The sequence below is a fragment of the Centruroides vittatus genome, unplaced genomic scaffold (assembly GCF_030686945.1).
Source record: "Centruroides vittatus isolate TY-2023 unplaced genomic scaffold, ASM3068694v2 contig_643, whole genome shotgun sequence".
In the NCBI taxonomy this organism is placed as follows: Eukaryota; Metazoa; Arthropoda; class Arachnida; order Scorpiones; family Buthidae; genus Centruroides; species Centruroides vittatus.
In genome coordinates, this window is record NW_027122397.1 from 114,233 (window position 1) to 138,448 (window position 24,216).

The following is a 24,216-nucleotide window of genomic DNA, read 5'->3' on the forward strand; positions in this document are numbered from 1 at the left end:
GCGGTCCTCGCCAACGTTGGGGAGCTCACGGGTTTTATAATGTCTGCTTCATCCCATTTAACTATCGAGCTTTCGGTCTGAGCCATTTGGGATAGTACCGTGGCGTTGGAGCTTTTTCTGATGTTATACTTGTGCTCCTTGAGTCTTACACTCAAACTCCTTGTCGTAACGCCGATATAATCTTTCTTAATTCCCAGCTGTGCGTTTTCGTATGGTATCCTATACACACCCGCTTTTTCTTCCTTCCTAATGCTATCCTTGTCATTCCTTAAAATCATATAAAGGTTCGGGGCTCTTTTCAGAATTATTGATGTCTCATTGCGGTTCGCAATTTCTTTCATAATGCTTTTGGCATATCTGTTATAAGTGAATTTAGTGATCTTAGCGGGACGTTGTTTAGAGCCTCTTTGTAAAGGTCGCCTTTGGCGGCCTGAGTCAAAGAAATCGCCCGACTGAGATAATTGCTCCCACCTGGAGCCGGGGCCATAAACGGCCGGAAGGATCAAAGGTGGAGCGTCCCCACTTAAGGGTCAATGTGTTGGCCACGTGCCGGCCAGCTTGAGAAAATAAATATAAATAAAGCACGGACGTAAATGTGAGCTACGTCGGCGGGAGATAGGCCGGACGTCTTGGAAGGCTCTAAGAAGGGAAAGGAAGTGATTGGTCGCAGGAGGCAGTGCCAGAATCCCTTAAATTGGAAGGGTGGCAAAAAAGCGAGGAGAAAGGGCGAGGGACCTGGTACGTGGCGGTCTCTAACAACAGGCAGACCTTTGAGGAGGATAGAGAGAGTGTTCTCCTCTTAGAAAGTCCTCTGGAGAAAGGTTGTTGTAGAGACAGACGGCCACGAAGTTAAGCCATCTCCGGAAGAGTGACTCGTGTTCCCAGGCCAGCTAAGTCGACGTGGTGCATCACAGCTTCGATACTGTAGTGTACGTAATGCTATTGCATAGTGTATATCTTTGTAAATATTTGTAAATAAACTGTATATAACTAATCATTGAGTGTGGAGGTGTGACTTTCCGACGGACCTTCTAACGGAACATTTGTAAAGATCACGAGACGAGTAAAAGGATCTTCACTGGCGCAGTCTTCGACAGGATATTCTTGCAAATCTTCAGGAGATTCTCGCAAGACGACAGGAAAGTACTGAGCCCACATTCGAGATTTGGATACTTACGGAAGGAAGAGTAGCCGGAAATCAAGGCGGAACAGAACCCAACATTGGTAAGTTGTTCTTGATTATTTGTATTCAGAATGCCGGGACGCGGAAGGACTCAAGGGTCAAAAAGGGGTATGCCATGTTCTGAGGATCAGGGAGGTCGGGCTGATCTTAGTCAATCCCAGGAAATGGATACGGAGCCGGAAAAGGAAATTTTGGATTCCGAGGTCGAGGTTATGGACAACCGGAATGAAATAGAGGGGCACGAGTCTGACGAGTTAGAGAAATTACGCTTACAGATCAGACTAGCCGAAATAGACTCTAGAAACAAAGAAAAAGAAATGGAAACGCAAATTAGACTAGCCGAAATAGAGTTAGAGAGAGATCGTCTACGAAGTGATTCTAGGACTAGTAATAGCTCTGAGCTGGGAGGTAACTTAGATAGCCTAGCCAGAAAACTCAGATGGGCTTTACCTAAAATGCCAGACAAGGAGGCGGAAGTACCATCGTGGTTTCGGGCTGTAGAGGTAGTGTTACAAACGTACGATGTGCCGGAAGAACTTCGGGGGCAGCTAGTTTTAACGGTGCTATCGGAGAAATGTAAAACGGCGTTAAATAGGCTTACGGCAGACGAGATCAGGGATTACCAAACCTTAAAACAATTCCTACTAGACGAGCTGAGACTGTCTGCCGCTGAGTACCTCAAAGAGTTCACTTCCGCTGAAAAGGGAAGCAAAGAAACGTGGCCCCAATTCGCGGCTAGAATGGAGGATCTCTATCGGTATTATCTGAATAGTAGAGGCGTAGATTCTTTTGAGCAGCTAACAAAATTGGTGGTCTCGGATCACCTTTGCTATGATGGACAAGCATATAGACAGAAAAGAGGGGTTCCAATGGGAAGTCCGATCTCAGGAATTCTATGTGAGTTGGTTGTGAGAAAGCTGGAGAAAAGTGTTTTGTTTGACTTCCGTAAGGATATAGTATATTTTAAAAGATATGTAGACGACATCTTTATATTATGGAAGAATAACCGTAAGATTAATGAGTTCATTGAAGGCATCAATCGTAATAACGACGGCCTAAAACTGAAATTAGAACAGAAAAGTTCCGTAACAATTCATTTTTTAGACATCAACATCCAGTTTAAGAACGGGCATTTATCTACCAGTGTTTACGTTAAACCAACGCACAGTCCGCTTTATATCCCTTTGCAATCAAATGATCCGTATCATTATAAGATGGCGGCATTCCGGGCTCTAATCCGAAGGGCCTTTCTATATTGTGATAACGTTATGGACAGAGCAAAGGAAATTAACAGAATTCTACTGGTAGCCGAAACCTTAGGATACAGGAAAAGCGCAATAACAGGAATGGTTAAAAGGTACGAGAAGAACGTAGCAAGAGGCTCTAAACAACGTCCCGCTAAGATCACTAAATTCACTTATAACAGATATGCCAAAAGCATTATGAAAGAAATTGCGAACCGCAATGAGACATCAATAATTCTGAAAAGAGCCCCGAACCTTTATATGATTTTAAGGAATGACAAGGATAGCATTAGGAAGGAAGAAAAAGCGGGTGTGTATAGGATACCATACGAAAACGCACAGCTGGGAATTAAGAAAGATTATATCGGCGTTACGACAAGGAGTTTGAGTGTAAGACTCAAGGAGCACAAGTATAACATCAGAAAAAGCTCCAACGCCACGGTACTATCCCAAATGGCTCAGACCGAAAGCTCGATAGTTAAATGGGATGAAGCGGACATTATAAAACCCGTGAGCTCCCCAACGTTGGCGAGGACCGCTGAGAAAATAGAGATTTACAAGAGCAAGCTGGAAGGGGCGTGTATAAATGCGAGGGACGCTGAGGGCCTCGGCCATATACTTCCATCGGCCTGGAAGTATATGGTTAAAAACTCTGCAAGGAACTCTTAACTTACATGTTTATTTTATGGTTCTATGCTTGTGTTTAGAAGTTTTTCTGAGTTTATTTTTGATTTTTATTTTGTTTTTTATTTTGTTTTTAATTCTATACGATATTAGTTTGTTATGTATCATCTTTTAATCCGTTGTTAATTTTAAATTTAATATTTGTATTAATCCGTTGTTAATTTAAAGTTTAAATATTTGTATTCGTTCTTATGGAACGATACTATTCGATTTTTTAGCCTGATGATGGCTTATAGAATAGGCCGAAAACGTTTGTTTAAAATTAAACTTTCTCAGTGAAGATAAGGTGTTAAATTTTGTTTATTGCAATAAACTACATTTCATCAAATTTACACTGTGTATAACATTAATTATATTGTTTATACTGGGCAATTAAGTTACTATGAAGTGCGAATAACATGAGAAATGAGACAAGACACTTTTTAAGTTTTAATATCAATCAATGCTTTAGGATACTTCGAGTCGTTATATCTGCATAATGTCCCATAATTTGAGTATAAAAAATATTAAATTCTATTATAAAAGTGAGAACATAATTTATTCATTGAACCCTTAATTTGATGAAAGTATATAAAAATTAAACTGTATTTTTAGACTGTTTATTTTAATGCTCACATAAATTAAATATAAGTAATACATTTGAATTTTTAAATTTAAAAATGAACTTTTACTGTTTAAATATGCAAAGTGACATTTAATACATGACAAAGCAACAAACCGTTGTGTTTTTGAAGTAAAACACAATTATTCATTTGAACTGTTTTGTAATCACATTAATATCATTGAAAAAATTCATCGTTTTCTACAAATAAAACTACTTTAAAGATAAATCTGCTATTAATGTATACTGGAAAGGTACACTTAATTTGAAATAATCACTTTAAGAGTATTATTAATATTTATAAATAACGTAACTGAAGTAATCAATATACTTCATAATCAGCTAAGCTATTATCGCAAGCAGATATAAAATTTTAATGTTAATTAATAAATACTGTAATAGAATTTTTTGTATATTTTCAAAAGGTATATTTAAAAATACATCTTTTCGTTTAACTCAAAGATTTGGTGAATCATATTATCTGTTTTTAATTCTGTTCTTTTTCTCAGATATTCTAACACTAGTATAAAGTTGAGAACTATTACAGCACAGATTTACTATTATTGGATGTTAAATTATCGGACCTGGTAATTAAATTACAAGAGTTCTCTTTATTCATCACTCCAGTTACTTGCAGCACAGAGGAGAAAATTGAGTATAAAGCATTTACCATCTGTAAACAAAGGCAATTGTTCATTTCATAATGGATAAGCATTAATACACTGACTTACCCGAATCAGAAAATCTTTTCGAATGTAAAAGAAGTCACCAACAGAAATTCCGATTTTCGTCTAGCAGAATGTTTTCATGAAACAATTGAACTTAAATAGTAAAGTAAACAATTAAGACTTAAGATTATAAGTAAATAACTACATTTCACTGATATCTCACCTTAAACTTGAATTCAACTGCCAAGTTGACTGAAGAAAATCTTTAAATAGAAACAAAGTCATCGTAGATTTAAAAGATAAAAACGTAATCTCTAAATTAATCTTGATGAAACATTTGTTCGTTTATCGCACATTTTATTTTGAAATTGTATAGCTATTCAATAAACAAACTTGAATCACCTCTGTTTGTTATTTATCGTTTGCCTACAGGTTATGCATTAGTAAATAACTTTATGTTTGATAGTTTTCTTAACATTTAATTTATCTGCTGTAACAACACTGCACAAGAGTACAAGTGTAAAAATATTTTCGTATTCTGAAACATTTTCGATAATAAACTTTACATATTTAAATTCTGTTTTTTTCTAGAATCTTTCAATTTACTTGTTAAAATTCTAATGGTAAAATAAGTATTAGAGACGTCTATAAATGAAGTTCACACTAAAAGGATGAAGGAGATAAAGACGAGTCAGACAAACTGGGACAAGGTGAAAGAGAGGGGTAAAATATAAATTTGAAATTTTACATTTTAAACAGTTTGTGTGTTTTTTCGTATCTATTTCACAATTCATTGTATATTTCGTTTATACTTATTGCAACTATCACTCATAGAGTGAGAAAAGGAAAACTGAGTTTTTTGGACTCTGAAGAGGGGACGGGTGTAAAACATGGACAAATTGATACAAGAAAAAGGAGGAGAAATATTACATGTAAATGCTAACGTTATGAATGAACTGCACTATATACATACACATTTTCAGACTAAATGTTAGAGATCGTTCATATTAAGAGACAATTACAGCCAATAATCCCTTGCTCTAGAATATGCTAGTACTTTAGAAAAAACACATAACGTATAAAGATTGTGGAATTGTTATTTACATTTTCCAGTGTCGAAAATATATAACTCTTACAGGTTAAATTGCATAACTTTGTATTTTTAACCTATTACAAAGAGGAAATGACAAAATAAGATAGCTAAAACACAACTGAAAATTGTAAAGGAAGACTGCCACGATGCTTCAAAATAAGATAAAACGGCTTACAGATCAAGATTCACTAATAAACATCTATATGTCATAATGAAGATTTTTCAGTCTTTAAATTCAGATATTGTAAAACTAGGAAGAGGAAGATGGTGCTGGGAAGTTTTCGTTAAAAACAATAAATTTTAATTTTATAAATGTTTACATTAAATAAAATAAATATTTAAATAAAAGCAATGCTATATCAATTATATATTGTTAAGCAAGGACGACGCCAGCCAATGGGTAAGGGGGGGCAAGATGATGTAAATTGATAGAGGATATGAATTGTATGTAGGTAAAATAGAAACGATTCATAAAGTTTTAATCATTTACTATGTACCGGAAAAGAAATATCTCAAATAAAACATTTTCTTTAACTTACAAGAAGCCTAAGAAGATTATTTTAATTAAAACTTAGCATTTAAATAACTTTTTCGAATTTCTAGGGGAGGGCAACTGCCCCTCTGCCCCTCCCCCTGGCGACGCCCTTGTTGTTAAGTTTAATTTACTGAACAACATGTGTTTTATTGCCATATCTATATTCCTGCATTCTCCCTTCAAATTCTAAATTTAATTTTAAATATGATGTGGCTCGCGTAAAACTTTCCAGTCGCATTAATAGCCCGTTGTTTAAATAAGTTTGAAACTTCTGTACTAGAGCAACTATACAATAAAACATAACTTCTAAAGGAGTCTGGAAAAGATGAAAAGGAATAGAAGATCATAATGCCTGTATGAGATGAAAAAATTATGCAACCTTAATGTACATTATTTGAGCTGCATAGCATTGTTTCTATTGTGTCTTAAACATTTCAGTGGGGATTCATACCTTGTCAATTAGAATTTTAGTGACAGATGTGTATTTTAACATAGACGTCCAGTATAAACTAGTTTCAACTAGTTAAAACGCGTTCTAACTAAAAACGGGTTTTGACTGTAACATATATAAAATACAATTTTTGTCAACCTACATGTATTTACATTGAAAAATAGCAGACAAAATGCAGTAATTGATAATGTAATCGTAGTTATATTTATGTAATACTACCTGATTGTATGACTGTTTCAAGAATTTCAACTGGTGAAGAATCCTGGGAAATGGAGTCTAATGACTCATTAAAGTTTACCGTTCAACACGTTTTGCTGAAGAATGGCGAAAACGTCTGTCTGTTCCGGTCGCGCATACTGTTGACATAAACACGTACAGCACGACACCGTAAAAGTAATACTGCACTGCATAAAATGCATTGAGCATAAGTGAAATGAATGTGTCAATTTGAAATTCGTAGTATAGAATAAATTTTACTGTTTTTATGGAAATGGGACTGTATAACAAGTGCTAGTAACTGGTTGAAAAAATAAGTCGATAACGCCGAAATGTACATAGTCAAAAGAATATTTCCTTTTCCTGCTCTAAAGGAAAAAATTAAATTCCTTTTTTTCTCCTTCATATCAAGCTTGGTTTAATGAACAACTTTCTGAAAGGTATTGTCAAAGACAGAGAACGCTTTGTGCACCTGAAGCAAAAGTTTTGTCATATTGTAAAGGAGGAAATTTTTGTTTGTCTTCAAGTAAGACAGCTTTAGAAAGATTTTAGTTACGAGATAAAACTTAATCCGGTATATAGGACAGCACAGAGCGCATCAGAAAACGTCAGCAAGAATGCTTTGGGGTATGTCAGAGCTAATTTCTTTGAAGTAATCTTAGTGAAGTTGATAATGCTTTACCAGACATTGGACAGCAATATATCATTCAAAGTGCATCCCCTATTTAGATGTTTTCCCGCCAAACTAGCAGTTGTTTCATCATGAAAACACGTTTCATGAGACTCTTTATCAAGTGAAAAAGCGGTATCATGAAAAGCAAAAAAAAAAGACAATTTTAACAGATTACTACTGGACTCTACAACGAAAGACTACACAAAAAATATAAATACAAGGGAAAAAACGTGATTAAGTGTTTCAAATTTTAAACGTATAGACGCATTTAAAAAAGTAATTAATATATATTTATTTGTATCTAATTACTACCCATTTAGCAATGTGCGTTACCAATAAATATAAACAAAGCATGTTTTTTAAATCCTAATTTTTTTTGCCATGGGTGGTAAGACAGCTGTTTACAAGATTAGCAATCGGCTTCAATGATTCCAGAACAAACCAGCAAAAACGTTTGAAGGGCACAGAAATTATTTAATAACTCCTTTGTTTTTCGTTAAAAATTTCTTAAAGTTTGCAGTAATGGTTAGCATTGTTAGGGCGACTGATGAGCTACAACAAAATAACTGTCGAATGACATTGTATTCTGTAGATTCTGCAAAATACAATGTGATTCTCTAGCTATTTTGATATAATCGTATTTTATGTCAATACATCTGTGAAAAATGCTTACAATTCCATAAACTGAAATGTGGAACATGGATGTATGTAAATTCACATAAATTAAAAACTAAATAAAATAGTAAATTTTACTTTATCCAATCTTAGGTTACTGGAATTATATTTTTCGACAAGTTGTAAAAGTGATGGCGACTGCAAATCACCATCACCATCACCTTGCTCACAAGGTTGGTGTAGTGTATAAGTGTGACATAATCTCGTATGTCACACGTATACAGTACCCGATTCGAGTATTGTGTAAGTGTGAACCTTGAACAACGGACGGTCAGACATACAACAGCAAGAATTTATAGGTCGACAACTTTTTAAAATAATTTCATTTTGTTAATGGAATAAGAATTCTGCACTATAATACAGTAATTAAAACGACTTAAATTCCACGTCAATCCCAAATCCCATACGTCAATATTTCCTGCTCTTGTTGTCAAATCAACCACACCTTTTGTTCCAGAAATGAAAATTTATAAATATTATTTCATTTTCGATAATTTTCTGTTAGTAAAGTCACGCGACTCACAATTCAATCTATATTATAAATGGAATCGATTACTCTACAGTAATTACATAATTACTTTTAAATTACAGTATAATATATATTTATAAAATTATAACTTTCATTATGAAAATGATGTTACAATATTATATAGTTCTGTATTTATCGATGGAAATTTTCTCTATATAGAGAAGAAAGTTAATATGTTGATTTATTATAATTCTTTGAATGAGAAAAAAATATTAAAAATGACTATATATATTTTAAATAAACAGTAATTATTATAATACATTTATTTCTCAACTGCAAAATGCAAACAATAGTTATTGCTGAATTTTTCTTTATAGTCGTGCACTCGCAACATCAATAGTCAGACAATATTGACCGAATAACAGTAGTTTCGCAGCAGCTATCGTGTGGTACATTTGTAAATTTGTAAATTTGATTTATGTTTATTAATTGATTTACAATCAATTTGATGTACAACAAGAGAATATCAGAAAAAAATAAAGTGCAAATACTTGCTTTCGCTATGTGAAATGTTTTTATTTATTTTTATTTAAATTACAGTTTGAATGAATTTTTTAAATATAAAATTTACGAAAATCGAATTTCAAAGTGTTTTTTGTAACTACTAAGCGTTTATATTTTTCGTTAACGATTGTAAACTATCATTTCGTGTAATATTTTACATTTAAAGCGATTCCCATACTTCTACGTTGTAAAACGACAATAGATGGGTACGTAATTATATTGATTGTGTACTTATTGTTGAGTTTATTTTGAACTTTATTGAAAACAAAGGTAAAAAAATATACTTTACTTAAAACTGATTCTGTACACTGCAAAGCTGTAATTTGTTATAAAAACAAATACGTATTTTGATTCATCGAGTGTTGTAATTTAGTGTTACAGGGAGTTTATAAAACTGTGAAGCATAAAATAACGCGTGTTTGTCGTTTCAGATTGAGTTACAGTAAATAAAAAAACATAAGTAAATATTTAATGCTAAACTTGAACAAGTGGAAAATGCTGTTTGTATATTGATTAAGATTCTACTTTAAAAACAGTTTTGGTCTCTTAATTAACAGCTTTATTTGTAACGAATATTAGTGCTGCTATAGTTACTATAAAAAGAATAGTTTTTTCTTATGTCGTTTTAAATTTTGGAACAATAAAACAAACGGTCAATTGTTCTGACAAGAAATGATTTATTTCGATTGTATAAATTTGATACATATCTCTCACGAATATAAACTAAAAGTAATTTAAAATTATACTTCGTTTCCATGCCAACAATAGCAATAAACAATGTTTAGTGTATTTAAATCACATTGACGTAAACACGGAAGATTCTGAAGGTAATTGAGGGTTATGATAAACAAAGATATTAATGTATTTATTTAGTATAAATATTAATGCTTTAAGATAAAAGTTTTTCGATTTATTGACTTATTCCAATCTAATTTATAATGTTAATATATAAATGATACATGGAAACGAAAAGATTCAAAAGGAAAATTATTGTAAGAAAAAAATATTATATCCTAAAATAGAATATATTTCATATTTATTAATAAGCAAAGACAAAATATTACAATAAAATAAAAATGCCATTATAATTTATTTTCTAAACAAATGAGTAATTTTATAAAAATTTGAATATTGCCTCCATGATTTTCAGTAAAATATCTCTTGAGGACTAAAAATTCACAATTTATATTATTCAACGATAATAAATCATTCCGAAAATGATGTATTTAACTAAAACACAAGTTACAAATATTAATCTGTGAAAAAATTAATATCTTTTAGACGCAATTTTAAAAAGAAACTCTTATTTATAATATTTTATTGAAAAGTTTTTAAAAATCAACAAATAAATTATTCTGTCTATAATATTATCTATACTAAAACTTAATAACAAACAACATTCGAAAAGTGATCTGCGCCTGATTTACTAAAAATTCAAGTGTCGAAATGATGCAAAATCTTCTTTCCCATTCAAGAATATTTTGTAAAAAATCCTAAAAACTATTTAGAATTTTTAAAGAAACTTACGTCAAAATTCTAAACTGCACAGCAACATCTTACGTCACTGAGAATTATTTATTAAATGTAACAAACGTTCTCAACTTGTTTTACAAGCTATTTTTAAGAAAATAGCTTGTAAAACTCAATGTAATATTAATAATTGTTTTTTTTTTGTATAAAACAGTTAAAAACTCATTTAAAATACAAAATTATTCTGAATATTGAGCTATTTGAATCCAAAGAATATTACAGTAATGCATATAAAATTTACAATAGCAAACTAATAAAATATATAAAAAAGAAAAACTAAGACAAAAGAAAAATTCACATTCATAACATCAGTTTTTGTCGTAAGGACATTATACACTATTCTCTAATAACTTCCTTTCAGCCATATATTTTCACACTGGCAATAATACCGTTGCATCCTTACAGTGAGACCATAAGGTTACTTCTATTAATTTCAACTTTTTTCCAAATTTATCGCTAATGCTGGTGAGTGTACCCGTTTTATAATGCTGGCTTCGTCCAATTCAACAACTAATCCTTCGCTTTGCACCATTAAACAAAACCATAAAATATTTCTCTTTTTTGTATTATACCTGAGTTCTTTAAGATGTTTATTAAGGTTTCTGTTTGTAAACTCTATATATGCTTTCTCTAAACCCAATTGGTTATATTTATTGGATTTTGTAAATGAAAAAAAATGAAAGAGAATTTTATTGGAATTATTTTTAAACCGTTAAATATAAATCCCATTGTTTGACTTGGCTTTCGATTTTACTATTGTTTGGTTAAAAAATTATGACAAAAAGAATCTGTTTCAATTATTGAAAGTGAAAAATCTATCTTCGTTTTCATTATGCGAAATACATAAAATTATATTTAAGGTTTGCATTTACGCAGTTTATAATAAACTGCGTGACAGAAAACATTTTCTGTATATTGATTTATGTTTTATCCATTTATAAATATTCCATGTTGGAAGAGCTGCAGTCTCTTTCCGTGTTTTTAAGACAACTCTGACATGTAAATTCTAACAAGTTTGACCGAATTAGAAGTCAAAAATTATCGTTGTGTATTTTTTTAAAATACAATTCTAAATGCCTGTCAAATTTATCTGCATTTTAATGCTTATAAAAATGCATGTTAATTGCATCCTTAATAATGGTAAGTTGATTTATGATCGAATGTTTTTGTTTATGTTATACACAAAAAAGCTGTTAATTAAATATGTAAATAATTTCAATTGTCGGTTTCTATAATTTCATATATTGTAGTAATTATATATTAGTATAATAGAATTATTGACTTAATTAATAGTTGGATAGTGCTGACTTAATTGTTAATAAGCGTTTCAAATATATATAATAGTATATGGTATTGTTTAAAATATACAGGGTATGTATCTAATTGTTAATTAATTGTCTAATTGTCGAAATGACAATTAAACAATTTTAACCTATTTGATAAAAATTAAATTTTAAAAAATGTTGCGACTGCATCTCTGAGAGGACACATTAATGTGTCTTGTGATGAATTACAAAGGCAGCACAATACATGTCAATGTGTGCGCCAGGTGAGTTCGATAACACACATGGTGGCAGGAACCCTACATTCTCGTAATCCAATTTTTCACGGTCCCCAAGCCCCCACAACAGGCTGATTCCTATTACACTAGACTTTTTTTAATGATCTGACAGAGCCTGTTGTAAGGTAACAAGAACAAAGGCAGAACTTTGAAAACAGCTCAACAAGATTAATGTACTCTTTTGACGGTTTTACATTTTTTGCTTTTGTTTTTGATCTTGCTATTGTCATTTACATGCAGACAACGCGTAGTATAATTAAATAATAATGTACAATGATAAAAAAGCATTACTTAAAACAATCAATAAAATTCATTCTGAAAATGCGTAATACTAAGGTTCAGGTATTAATAAGGATTTCTCACAAAAAATCTCACCAGGAGTGATTTTTCTTTGGCACATTACTACACGTTATGGAATCAAATAATTCTAGCCTCAAAACAGCGTTTGTAGACTAGCAAATGTAAACGATTTAACTATCATTTAGTATTCAATTTTAATGTTTAGACTATTTACAAAAAAATATAACATTTTTTGACTCTATCTTTAATCCTTTCACACTACCATAGAAGCAGCAGTTACAATGGTGTTTTTAGAAGAATAAACTTCTTTCACAAACAGGTAAAAAATAGGTAAAAAATTCACAACGTTAAAAAACGATTAAGTGTCAACCTTTCATTAGAGGTTCTGACAGTTTTACATTAAAAACACAAAGAATTATTCTCACCATACTGTCCTTATTCAATTGAACATTGTAGCATTTAGTATCTAAGGACCCTATCTTTCTGTATACTTTTTCAGGGTCCTGTCTGTGTACAACATTGGATTTTCCTTCGCATAAATTTTTATGAAATTTAGTAATATTTTGTCGGGAATATTATTGTTAAATAATACTGTATTCATTGTATATTCGGTACTTACCTATATTTTTTGGTTCCTCATTACATGGTCCCCGTGTCGGACCCCATGTGATCCCTCTCTCCCTTCTTTCCTCCTTTCACCCTTCTTTCTCCCCCTCATCTCTCCTCTCTCTCCCCCTTTCCTTCTACCAGGCTATGCTTCCAGCTGGGCCGGTTCTTTCTTAAAATGTAAAATGTATCATTTACTACTTTTTGGTAAAAACAAAAACACTGATTGTTTATAACAAATGACCTCATGTCAGTGGCGTAGCGAACATAGCTGGTGCCCGGGACACGACACTTTATGGGCGCACCTTCCCCCCTCCAGAAACACATATAGTTTGTCTTGAAGACCATTTGGGCGACCCTCTGCGAGTGACGCCCGATGCATGATACACCCCCTTGCCCCCCCTCGCTACACCACTGCCGCATGTTTAATGCTGTGTGCATGGATCTCTTTAGAATCACGTAAAGCAACTGATCAAGGAAGAATATGTTTCTAAATTTAACAGAAAACTATTAAAAACACTTAAATGCAATACTAGATTGTTTGAGGGATTTTATCTATAATTCCCCAAATTTGTTTCTTGATGTCTTAATCGTTTCGATGGCCGTCTACAGGTACTACAATTTATGATATTGTTTTTACTTTTTGTTCTTAATTAAAATCATAATATTACTAAAAATGTTTTTACTAGAAACAATATAACATTTTTTTAAAATTAATAACTAGTAATTTTTAATTTAATTATTTGATTCGTGTTGTGATGTGTAATGACGCAATGCGATCTCTGCATCACTAACTTCTGAATAGGTAGGCCTGTCGTCGATTGATTGAAGCGTTCACTTTCTTTAATGTAGGAAGTCTAGAGAGTTGGGCCTTTTTATATCTGTAATAAAAAAATCATTAATGGGGCCAGCTCTTGCCGAATAGCTTGTTCGGCCAAAGAGTTATTGAATAGCAAATGGTGCAATTATGAGTTCATAATTCTCTTCCTAAATCAAATTGTTTTAAGGTTTGACTATATTTTGAAACACGATCACTGTCTAAATAGCTGTTGACAGAAGGTAAACGTTATGGCAGATTTGATTGCATTAATTTTACTTTTCTGAATTTTTGTAAAAGAAGTATTGCTTTTATTCGTTAGGTGACGTGTTATTTTATTTAATAACATGGAATATTCGTTATATTCTGCATAGTTTTGTACTGAGAAATATCTTCAATGTCAATACGTTATTACGAAGCTTCTCAAATTGTAGTATTTAATTAGAATAACCTTAATATAATTTAAACATTTTAAAACTCGCTTTTATTGTTAATGTTTTTTCATATTGTATGTAAGGAATTGTGGGGTGACATCAATTCTATTGTATACATTATTGCAATGTACCGTAAACACAACATCCGTTAGGATACGTTTAAGTAGTTATACCTCAGAGAGAATGATGAAGTAGAATACTCAACGATAACATCATTGAAATGCTTTGTCATTGGACTTAGGAAGGCATCAAAAGTATTCTCTCACATAAAAAGATTTCTCGTGTGCTTGTCAAGTAGTCATTTCTGAATTACGAAAACACACTAATTTAATCTAATTCAATGTTGTTTTAATTAACGTATCTTACAATTTTTATCTTGTTGTAGAATTTTTACTGTTTATTAATAATTATCGTAAGATTAAAATGTTCCTTTGTTTTTGGCGCGGTTACTTGTATATATCGTGAAAAAATATCTTTTATACCTTCTTAGAAAATAGATTTTGTTTTACAAAATCCGATTTTGCAAATAAATTTTACCATAATTTCCAATGAAATTAATTCAACTAAACTCCACATATTTATTGCAGCCTCGCGTAAACAATTAATAATATTAAAAACTATTTTAAAAAAATTTTAACATGTTGAAAATAATTAGCATACTACAGCATTAAAACATAACTCGATACCCTGTAAAACGGCGTTAATACAGCTAGATGTGCAAACAAATAACAAAGACCGTTTTATTTTAAAGAAATGATGTCATCGGAATATTTGTCGGGCTGTACAGTACAAAGCTACAAGTTCATCGTTAATTTTAATTGTTCTGATTTTTTGTTTTCTTTAAGAATTTCGTTCAGTTCTTCTAAAAATTAAGCATCCACCATCGAGCGAATAGAAAAAAGCACTAAACAGTAGTAATTAGTCGGGTGGGTTCGCATATTATTATAATCTCCTTTTCAGATCGACCAAATGTTGCGATTCCCATTCAATTTATTGTATTTTATTTTTTATAAATTGTAATATTAATATAAAGTTTTTCTAATCATCATTTTTTGTTATGTATATATAACAGCCGAGAATATAAAAATCAAGGTTAATCAAGAAACCACTCTCAATATTATTACATCTTAAAACTGAGAAAACCTTGAAACGTTTATAAGTAACAAAACAATGTTTTTACTTGAAATAAAACATTATAACAGATGGCACCATCACAGTTTTAACGTTTTTGCTTGAAAATTACGCAAATCCTTGCTTTATGTTTTTTACATCAGTTATTAAATAAACGAAATTATACACACATATATAATAATTTACGCATTCAGTTAATATTAATTGTTGCAGAACAATCCATAGAAAATAGAAGAGTGAATAAAATAAAAATCACCGCACTACCTGTAAGTTTATTTTTTAATTTACCTTAAAAAATATTAAGTCAAAATATATCTTATTTTTATTTTTATTATATATTTAGCTTTCTCCTAAATTAAAAGTGAAGGAAATTAATAACACTGTAGTGTTTGATGGATTCGATTTTCAATTTCTAAGTTTAGTCATTCAAAATTTGGAAAATGTTCAGTAAGTAAAGTTATTTTATTTATACACAAAAATGCATTATAATATACAATTTTTACAATATGTTTTACATAGATATGAAATTATTGAACCTATTGAAAAAGTATTTGGAATTAAATTAGACAACGGAACGTGGAATGGTGTGATTGGAAGATTACAACGAAAGGTATAAATAACAATAACAGTTCAATTGAATCTGTGAAATTAATTATAATTGTTTACAGTATTTTATTTATATTTATAAGGAAGTTGATCTTGGTGTAAACTCGATATATGCGACGTACAATAGATTTCAAGTAGTAAAATTAACAGCTCCTGTGAGTGCTAGTAGAGTTATATTTGTTGTTCCTACACCTAAACTTGTGTCAAAACTAACGACAATAATTAGGCCATTTTCATTTGAAGTAAGTAAATTTATGTTATATTATTCACTTTTATAATATTACGTTTTTTCAAAAAAATCTTTTTACGAAATAAACGAAAATTCGTCTATAGGAAGATGTTCCATTTGGTTAATTATTTCAATGATATGTGGATCCGTCATTCACTATCTCCTTCCTTGTGTTGTTAAAAAGTCTTCTTATTGTCCACGAGTCGAAAAAAGTGAAAGATAACATCCAATGTTAGACATATTTTAATAATACAAATATTTCAAAAAAATATTACAATATTGATTAGCAATTTGCTGTTATTTACAATTTAAGCTATTATTTATTTGTACGAGAAGACATATTACTTGAATTCAAAAATTTTTCTTAAAAGGAGTTAAAGGATCTGCACGAATCTATTGTAAACGAAAAAGTATGATGTACTAGGGAAGACACGACAGTAAGACACGACGAGTACTAAGTTAAGGTGGAAAGCATATATTCTAAATTAAATAAGATAAATTATGTTTAAAAATTGCAGTGCAGTACTCTGATGTTATTACAATAAATAATTGCTCATTTTCTTATTCGTTACACTCTTTATGATATTTCTTTTTACAATTTTATATTTCTTTCGTATATACGTCACAAGAAAAAGTATTGGAATAGTGTGAAATTTGACCTTTCGAGTTTTTTACAGTCTACATTTTAATGCTTCATGAATCAAAATAGTTATGAAGTGGCGAAAAATATTATTGCATAAATATGTTCGATCTTTATAGTCGACTATTAAATCATAACTAACGACTAATGTTCCCTATATTAGTCGTGCTAATAATTAATTGGTCTGTCATTACGCTTGTATATTTTGATTGATGAGTGATTAGTCATGTTGGCCATGACAAACATGACTAATCAATACGAAATGCATTTCCTATCTACATATAATTGTATATAACGATGATAATAGCAAGTTTTTACTTCAAAAAATTTAGTTTTCTAATTGCTAAATCTGTATACACATATTCGTGACATATTCGGAAAATATAAGTTAACGTATTTTATTAAATACAATATTTATTTAATAAAAATTTTAAAATAGTATTTCCTTAAATACAAAGTGAAGTATTTGTCCCAAATTTTATTTGTTGAGTTTATTGTTGCGAGCCGTAAAGGGTATCAAATCCTCATGCAATTAATATTTTATGCAAGTGAGAATATCTACTCCGTTTGGAACACAACTGTTATAGTATAACTCTTTTACTCTACGATTTCTATCCTTTACACGTTATGCAACGAGAACAATTTCTTTTATGCCTAAGCGACTTACTGCATTATAATCAACCTTATACTATTTTAAATTCGGAATACACCACTGTTTAATATACGTCATTGATATACTATTTTTGTAAAACAGATTGTTCTTGACTTAATTTGTCCGGTTTTCAATATGGAGACAAAGCTGTTTATAACAGAACCCCAATGGACTGAACAACTCTTTCATAGTAGAGAGGTTTCCGCTATATACAGGTTTCTTTATGGTTTGACTGTAATTTATAGAAATTATCTATAATAGTAGTATGTAAATTGTACGTAGGTTATATTGATGAAATTATTGGGCTGCAGTTTTGAAATTGGAGACCTATACGTTCCCACTGTTATCCGTTAGCCGTTTTCGAACTAAGAGACAGATATATGAACTGTCGAGGTGGAATCGTGTAAACACGATTCCCGCCCTTCCCTTTTTGGGCTGGTAACGATCATCGTTCCAAGAAGACGGTGGAGGGAGAGACTGACGAAATGTGGACGGGAAAACACCGGGTGGTCATCCGACACGTTGCCGACATGTGTGTAGGGCAAAGGTCGAGGCGGGAAGAGGGGAGTGGACGCTCGGAATGTGGGAAAAAGAAGAGAGAGAGACGCAGGTGGTGGACAGTTGGTCTCGTTACGTGATTTGGGGCAGTTCGTCTCTTTACGCCATTCGGACAGGAGTTTGCCCAGGTTACGCCATTCAGACGGTTGGAGAGGAGAAGTCTCTACGATCGTTTTGGACCCAAGCGGACTTTTCAAGCAAGGAATACTCGCAAGGTGTCTTCCCGACGGACCTGAGCAACGGTGTTTTCCAACAGGACACACAGAACTTCATCGGATGTTATTGGCGCACCGGGTCGGTCGCCAATAGTGAACACATCGGACGCTTTTGTGTACTTCACTTGAACGTAAGAACGAACCGACAGATAGACACTCGCGGAGAGACAAACGGACAAACAGATATATGTACCAATTTTGTTTGTTCACTAAGTCTAGCAATTTGAACTTTGCAAACCAGTAAAGTAAATCATGGATTATCATTTGCCGAGAGGTTATTAGACATCAGTTTATTCATTATTAGAAATGATTAAAAATTATTTCACTAACAAACAATTTAATTTAGAAAATAATATTAATGAAAATATGATTGACGACTAACGACTAAATATGTCATGAGTAATTTAGTCACTTAATTTTACTCATTATTGAAATGTGTCATATGTCAAAATCGTTATATGCCACACTACACTCAAAGTGTTGTGTCATACGTAGAGAGGAGTACGAATGAATAAATATTTTATTCGTTTTTAACCTTTATATTTATTTATAAAACACATAAGTACGGTTTATTGGAAACTGAAATTTTTCTATTCTGTAGTTATTAAATATATAGATAGTGTTCATAACAATATTTTATATCAGATAGCACAATTTTATTTAATTTGCTTAATAATATAGAAGGCTTTTTGTTAAATAAAAACTTGAAACAGTCGGGAAATTTTGACAAGTTGCTGGATTTTTAATATTTCGATTTAATGGCGTTAAAAATATTTCTATAAAATTGTCAGTATAATAATTCCAAAACAGTTGATTCGGCTGCGATTTAGAAAAATTGTAAACCTATAAATTTTCACTGTTTCAGTCTCTTTGCCTGACTGTTTGCCAGTCTGTTTTGAATCTTGAGATGGAAACTAGACACATGAAACTCAAGGCAAGGCATAAAAAGCGCAGGTTCAGCTGGCCTGTAATAAGTATACAGGAAGTTTCAGTGCAAACTGGAAATCACGTTGTTTCAATTCAGCACGCTTTCCCTGAAAAAAGTTAGATAAATATCCAGCACAACTCCGTAGCTGACTGAAAAGTATGATGTGCTGTACTGGAGCAAAACAAAACTAAGTTGAAGTGGCAGACATAAATTTTAAATTAAAAAATTAAAAATTGAATTAAAAATCGTAGCCACTATTGTAAGGATGTCACAATAAATATTTACTCAATCGTACTAATTTGTTTTTGTGATATATTTTCTAGGTATGGATCTGTGTTTTTGCTTCTACATTTGTTACTGCAATTGCGATGTATTGTATTGTTAGAGGAAACGTTTATTTTCTCCATAAAACGACTTCGTGGACCATGAAAAAAATTTGTTGGTTTCTCATTCGAAGTTTAACCCATCAAGGCAAGCAATTATATATACATTAATTTTAAAAACAACTTTTATTATATGAAAATACATTATAAATAAGAAAATAGATATAAAATTCTGTAACGTTTTAGATTTTTATTAATTTATTAATTTTTTTAAATATAATTCGTAACAGGTTTGTTAAAAGTACTACTAGTAAATTAGGTATATAATATGAAATATATAGTGTACATTATTAAAATATGATATAACATTTCACTATTTTAAAATTTATTTATCAGTTATTTCAATAATAATGATCTGGAAAAGTAAAAATTATAAATCACATGATTTTAAATATGAGATAATGTAACATATTAAAGTTTAGATACGAATATGAAATTTAATTTGTAAGAAATTATAATTTAACGACTATTAATATTTTAAATTATGTAAGAATGCTTATTTTTATAACAAAACAAAAAATAAAAATTAATATTTCAGAGATTCAATAAAAAACAAAATCATTACAGTTTAATAGAAAATCTACTTAAAATTTTGATTTTTTTTAAAACGTTTTTTCCTGTAGAAGAGGACTGTACAAAGTTTATACCAATTGTTGGTATTGTAACAAAGAAGCTGATACACGTTTCTATATTTTATCATATACAAACTTTAAAAACAACTTATGTTTTAAGAAAATGGCGAACTTTTCAACTATAGTTGTTTTGCACAAATTTAACAAATACAGAATACTAATATACATTTATTAAAAATTTAAAAAGGTCGTTTTAACTACATATGTGCAAAATGATAAAAATGCAAACTATTCAGATTACATTACATTTTCAGATGAAATAGAAAATAGCTCACCGTGTGAAAACAAAAATTATTTGCCATATCTACAAAAATATAATAGCACAAGTAACGAGTTAATGAAATTTACTTCTTATACTAATTGTACGAAAAAATTAAATAAATTGTACAAGATTAATAAATATGTTAGAATCTAATACATTTTCTGTTATTTTTATATGGAATTCTTGATGCTACATTTTGCTAGGAACTGAAATAGATCAAGATAAAAGCACTTCTTCGAGAATCATTATTGGAATTTGGCTACTGGTGACAACCGTACTTATATCAGCATACAGTGGTGTCCTTTTTTCCTACATGACTTTTCCCGCTTATGAAAAAGTACCGAGAACAATTGAAGAACTTTCAAACGCGATTAAAAATCACGAATACTCTTGTGGAACTCTATCAAATTCGGCTTTACAGAATATCATGATGGTAAATTTCTGCAATATATTTCTACTTTTACATTTTGTGTTTGAACGTTTACATACGTAAGTGAAATTAAGTCGGTAACAAATAGAAGTATTTAAGAAAATTCTAACAATATAGCAATGTGGAGGAAAGATACTGAAGACGTTTTATTTGAAGAAAAATTTCTATAAGCTAATAAAAGATGCTTATGATTTTTTCTTTCATTATAGGATGCCCCCAAAGGTATGGTCCGTGTTTTAAGTGATTACATAAAAAATAATCCAGATAAAAGTTTTTCCACTATAAACGAAAGAATTAAATACACTCTACAACATAAACATGCATATATTATATCTGACAGTATTGTAAATACATTACCGATTAAAGAGAAAGCAGGATTAGTAATTTCAGAGGACTCGTTTTCAACTTATACATTAGTATATCCTATGAAAAAACAATTTAAATTTGAAAAACAATTTAATAAAAGGTAAGTAGTTACTTTTGTATGATTAAAATGTTTTAATTATTTAAATGTAAACTTTTTAAGTTTAATATTTCATTATTTATGTTTGTACCTCTTACACTGTTGTTTGTAAGTAATTAAAAATTAATATTTTAATTATTTTTATGCATTTAAAAGATTTACGAAGTAGAGTAGAGATCACGAGTTTACATATTTCTTTTTTAAATTATTATTTTTTTGACAATTTATTAATATCTACTAATATTATGTGATGCATGTCCAGCAGCAATGTGGAAAAATTATGGGATATTTATCTCTGGAAAATAGTGATATTCTGTTGAGAGAAAAACAGAAAAATTGTTTTTATTTATTTTAGTAATTTAAGAAAACTTTTATTTATAAGAAAACAAAAGAAATTCAAAAATTAGAATTTCACATACTTTTACACGACTCGATAACGTTAACAGCCAAAGGAATACATGTACAGTACCTGTTGCTTATGAATCTACGTTTGACATGAGAAAACACAAGATCATACATCAAACAATAATTTCCGTATTTGGTGAATAATTTATAAAAATAAAATGTCAAAATGAATTCAAAATACTTACACAGAAGTCATTAAATAAAGATGTAAATAAAGTTGCATTGTAACTGTTATCTTCATTCCTAGTACAATGTCGTAAAATGCTTACCGATTACTATTTACGTTGAAAATCTAGAAACGAGTTACGTAATTTCCCTTCAACATTTGGTGGAACAATCTACAATTATATTCTATTTGAAAATTATAAATAATATAGCATATAATTTAATTAAATTTTAATTTTTTTAATCTAGAATTGGAAGATTAGTAGATAATGGCCTATACGAAAAACTAAAAGAAAACGATGTGCCTGTAAAGAGAAACAACAACGAAGAAACATATCATTCACTTAGTATTGAAGACGTTAGCAGCGCATTAGTGTTATTGCTGTGTGGATATAGTATATCTGTTATGATTCTACTTGTTGAAAAACTATTAAAAAGAAGATAATTTAAATTATTTTAAGAAAAAATAAGAAAATATCAATATGTGAAAAATTATACACAGTATTTTTATAAACTTATTACAGCTACAATTACAATTGCACCAAGAACCAAGTTTCATTTTAGATAAAATAATTATCATGTTTATTATTTCATGATATAAATAAAATTATTAAATATATTATTCTGAAAATGATTCACTCACATATGGCTGTTTCATAAAAGCTAACAAAATGGTTACTTGTAAAAATAAAATAAATAGAGTTAGTAACGTTTTTAATAGAGGCAAACAAAAAGTGTCTGGTATATCTTCAGAATAAAGATTTCCAAGCACAAAACAATTGGACTGGGTAATTGGTTTTTTTAATAGGATGAAGTAATGCAACACTTAGACAATGCGCACACTCAATATGCAAAATAAAATAAAATAAAACATTATACATTTAAACGCTTTATATCGGAAAAGACGGTATAGTTTTAAAGAGTTTAGGATGGAAAAGGCAACATTTTTATTGAAATCACTCGAAATAAATTCTACAGATATTTCAAGTTTTTACCTTATCTTTGTTTCTGTTTACTAAATTGAATTTCACAGTAAAATACTCGGAAACTCTAAATAATAAAAGCCAAACACAAATTAAATAGCTTAATTATTACAATATTATCTTAAAATGGATAAAAGCATTATTAAATTATTTTTATTTATTTGTGTATATCGACTTTTTTCAAAGAAATAAAAATTTGTTGTACAGTTTATGTAAGCTAAAAATTATTCTGTTGTCTTTCATGAAATTTGTTACAATTTACAAATTTGTACAAAAACATTAAATTTTAAACATATTTCTTCATATTTCTTTGAGATAGGTTTTGGTCACGTGATCATTCTATATTTATCAACTTGGAGACAGATTTCCCACAGTGATCGTTATCATATCTAATTTGCATATTTGTGATAGTACATTACTAATCTTTATTAAACAGATCCAGACATTTTATATTATTTAAATTTGACTAAATTAATATAATAATTATATAAAATTTTTAGTGTTTAGCAGCACTTTTAATATCATGTGATGTTTGCGATCCCATATGGTTGGCAAGAGATTTTGAGCAGTAATCTTTCTTTATATCTAATTTGCATAATTCTAATGGTAAATTACGGGGATACTATAGATTACCACCTATGGAATTTCGGGTCTTTGAGTATATATTCGAACTCAGGAGACCGATACGAGTTCAATGATACCCTACTTTTGGACCGGAGACGAAAAGTAATAAAGCTATCCTACTTTTTTCCAGCGATTACGCGATGATAGGGAGTCACGTCGCTCTCTCCGCTAAGTCGCCCTCGCTATCGCGATCGGGAGTCGCGTCGCTTGCCGTTAAAATTGCCTTTAGTAGACATTTCTCCCCCGTTTTTACTTTGTTCAAGAACTACCGTGAATCAATAACTAGTGACGTTTAGCACATGGCGGCCTGCCGGCGGCTCCCCTCCGGGAGATCACTCGGGAGCACAAACAGTGGGAACGGCCGCCATGTTCGCTGCCATAAGTAACATTAACCGAAATGGCGATCGCGCGATGATCGGAAGTCGCGTCGCTCTCTCCGCTCTCGTATCGCGTGTTTAACCTTCCGGGAGATGATTGTAGTCCGACGTCACGGTTTGCAGACTTTACCGCAAGATAGCAGTACTAGCAACTATGGTGCCGTCTTCATGAGAGCATTAAAAACGTATGGTAACTTAAAGAGTATGATAACTTTTTTATTTTTCGTCT

At 30.8% G+C, this 24,216-nt stretch overlaps 1 protein-coding gene and 1 long non-coding RNA gene across 2 annotated transcripts; both read left to right on the plus strand.

Moving 5' to 3' along the window:
• Positions 1–1,254: 1,254 nt before the first annotated feature.
• Positions 1,255–3,096, plus strand: LOC136979801 (uncharacterized). Its single transcript, XM_067275825.1, has one exon. The coding sequence runs from the start codon at positions 1,255–1,257 to the stop codon at positions 3,094–3,096; it is 1,842 nt and encodes a 613-aa protein (XP_067131926.1).
• A 12,704-nt stretch (positions 3,097–15,800) lies between these two features.
• Positions 15,801–19,733, plus strand: LOC136979796 (uncharacterized). The gene is made up of 3 exons (XR_010881448.1): positions 15,801–15,882; positions 15,955–16,283; positions 19,587–19,733. It is a non-coding gene; the product is annotated as an uncharacterized lncRNA (long non-coding RNA).
• Positions 19,734–24,216: the final 4,483 nt, after the last annotated feature.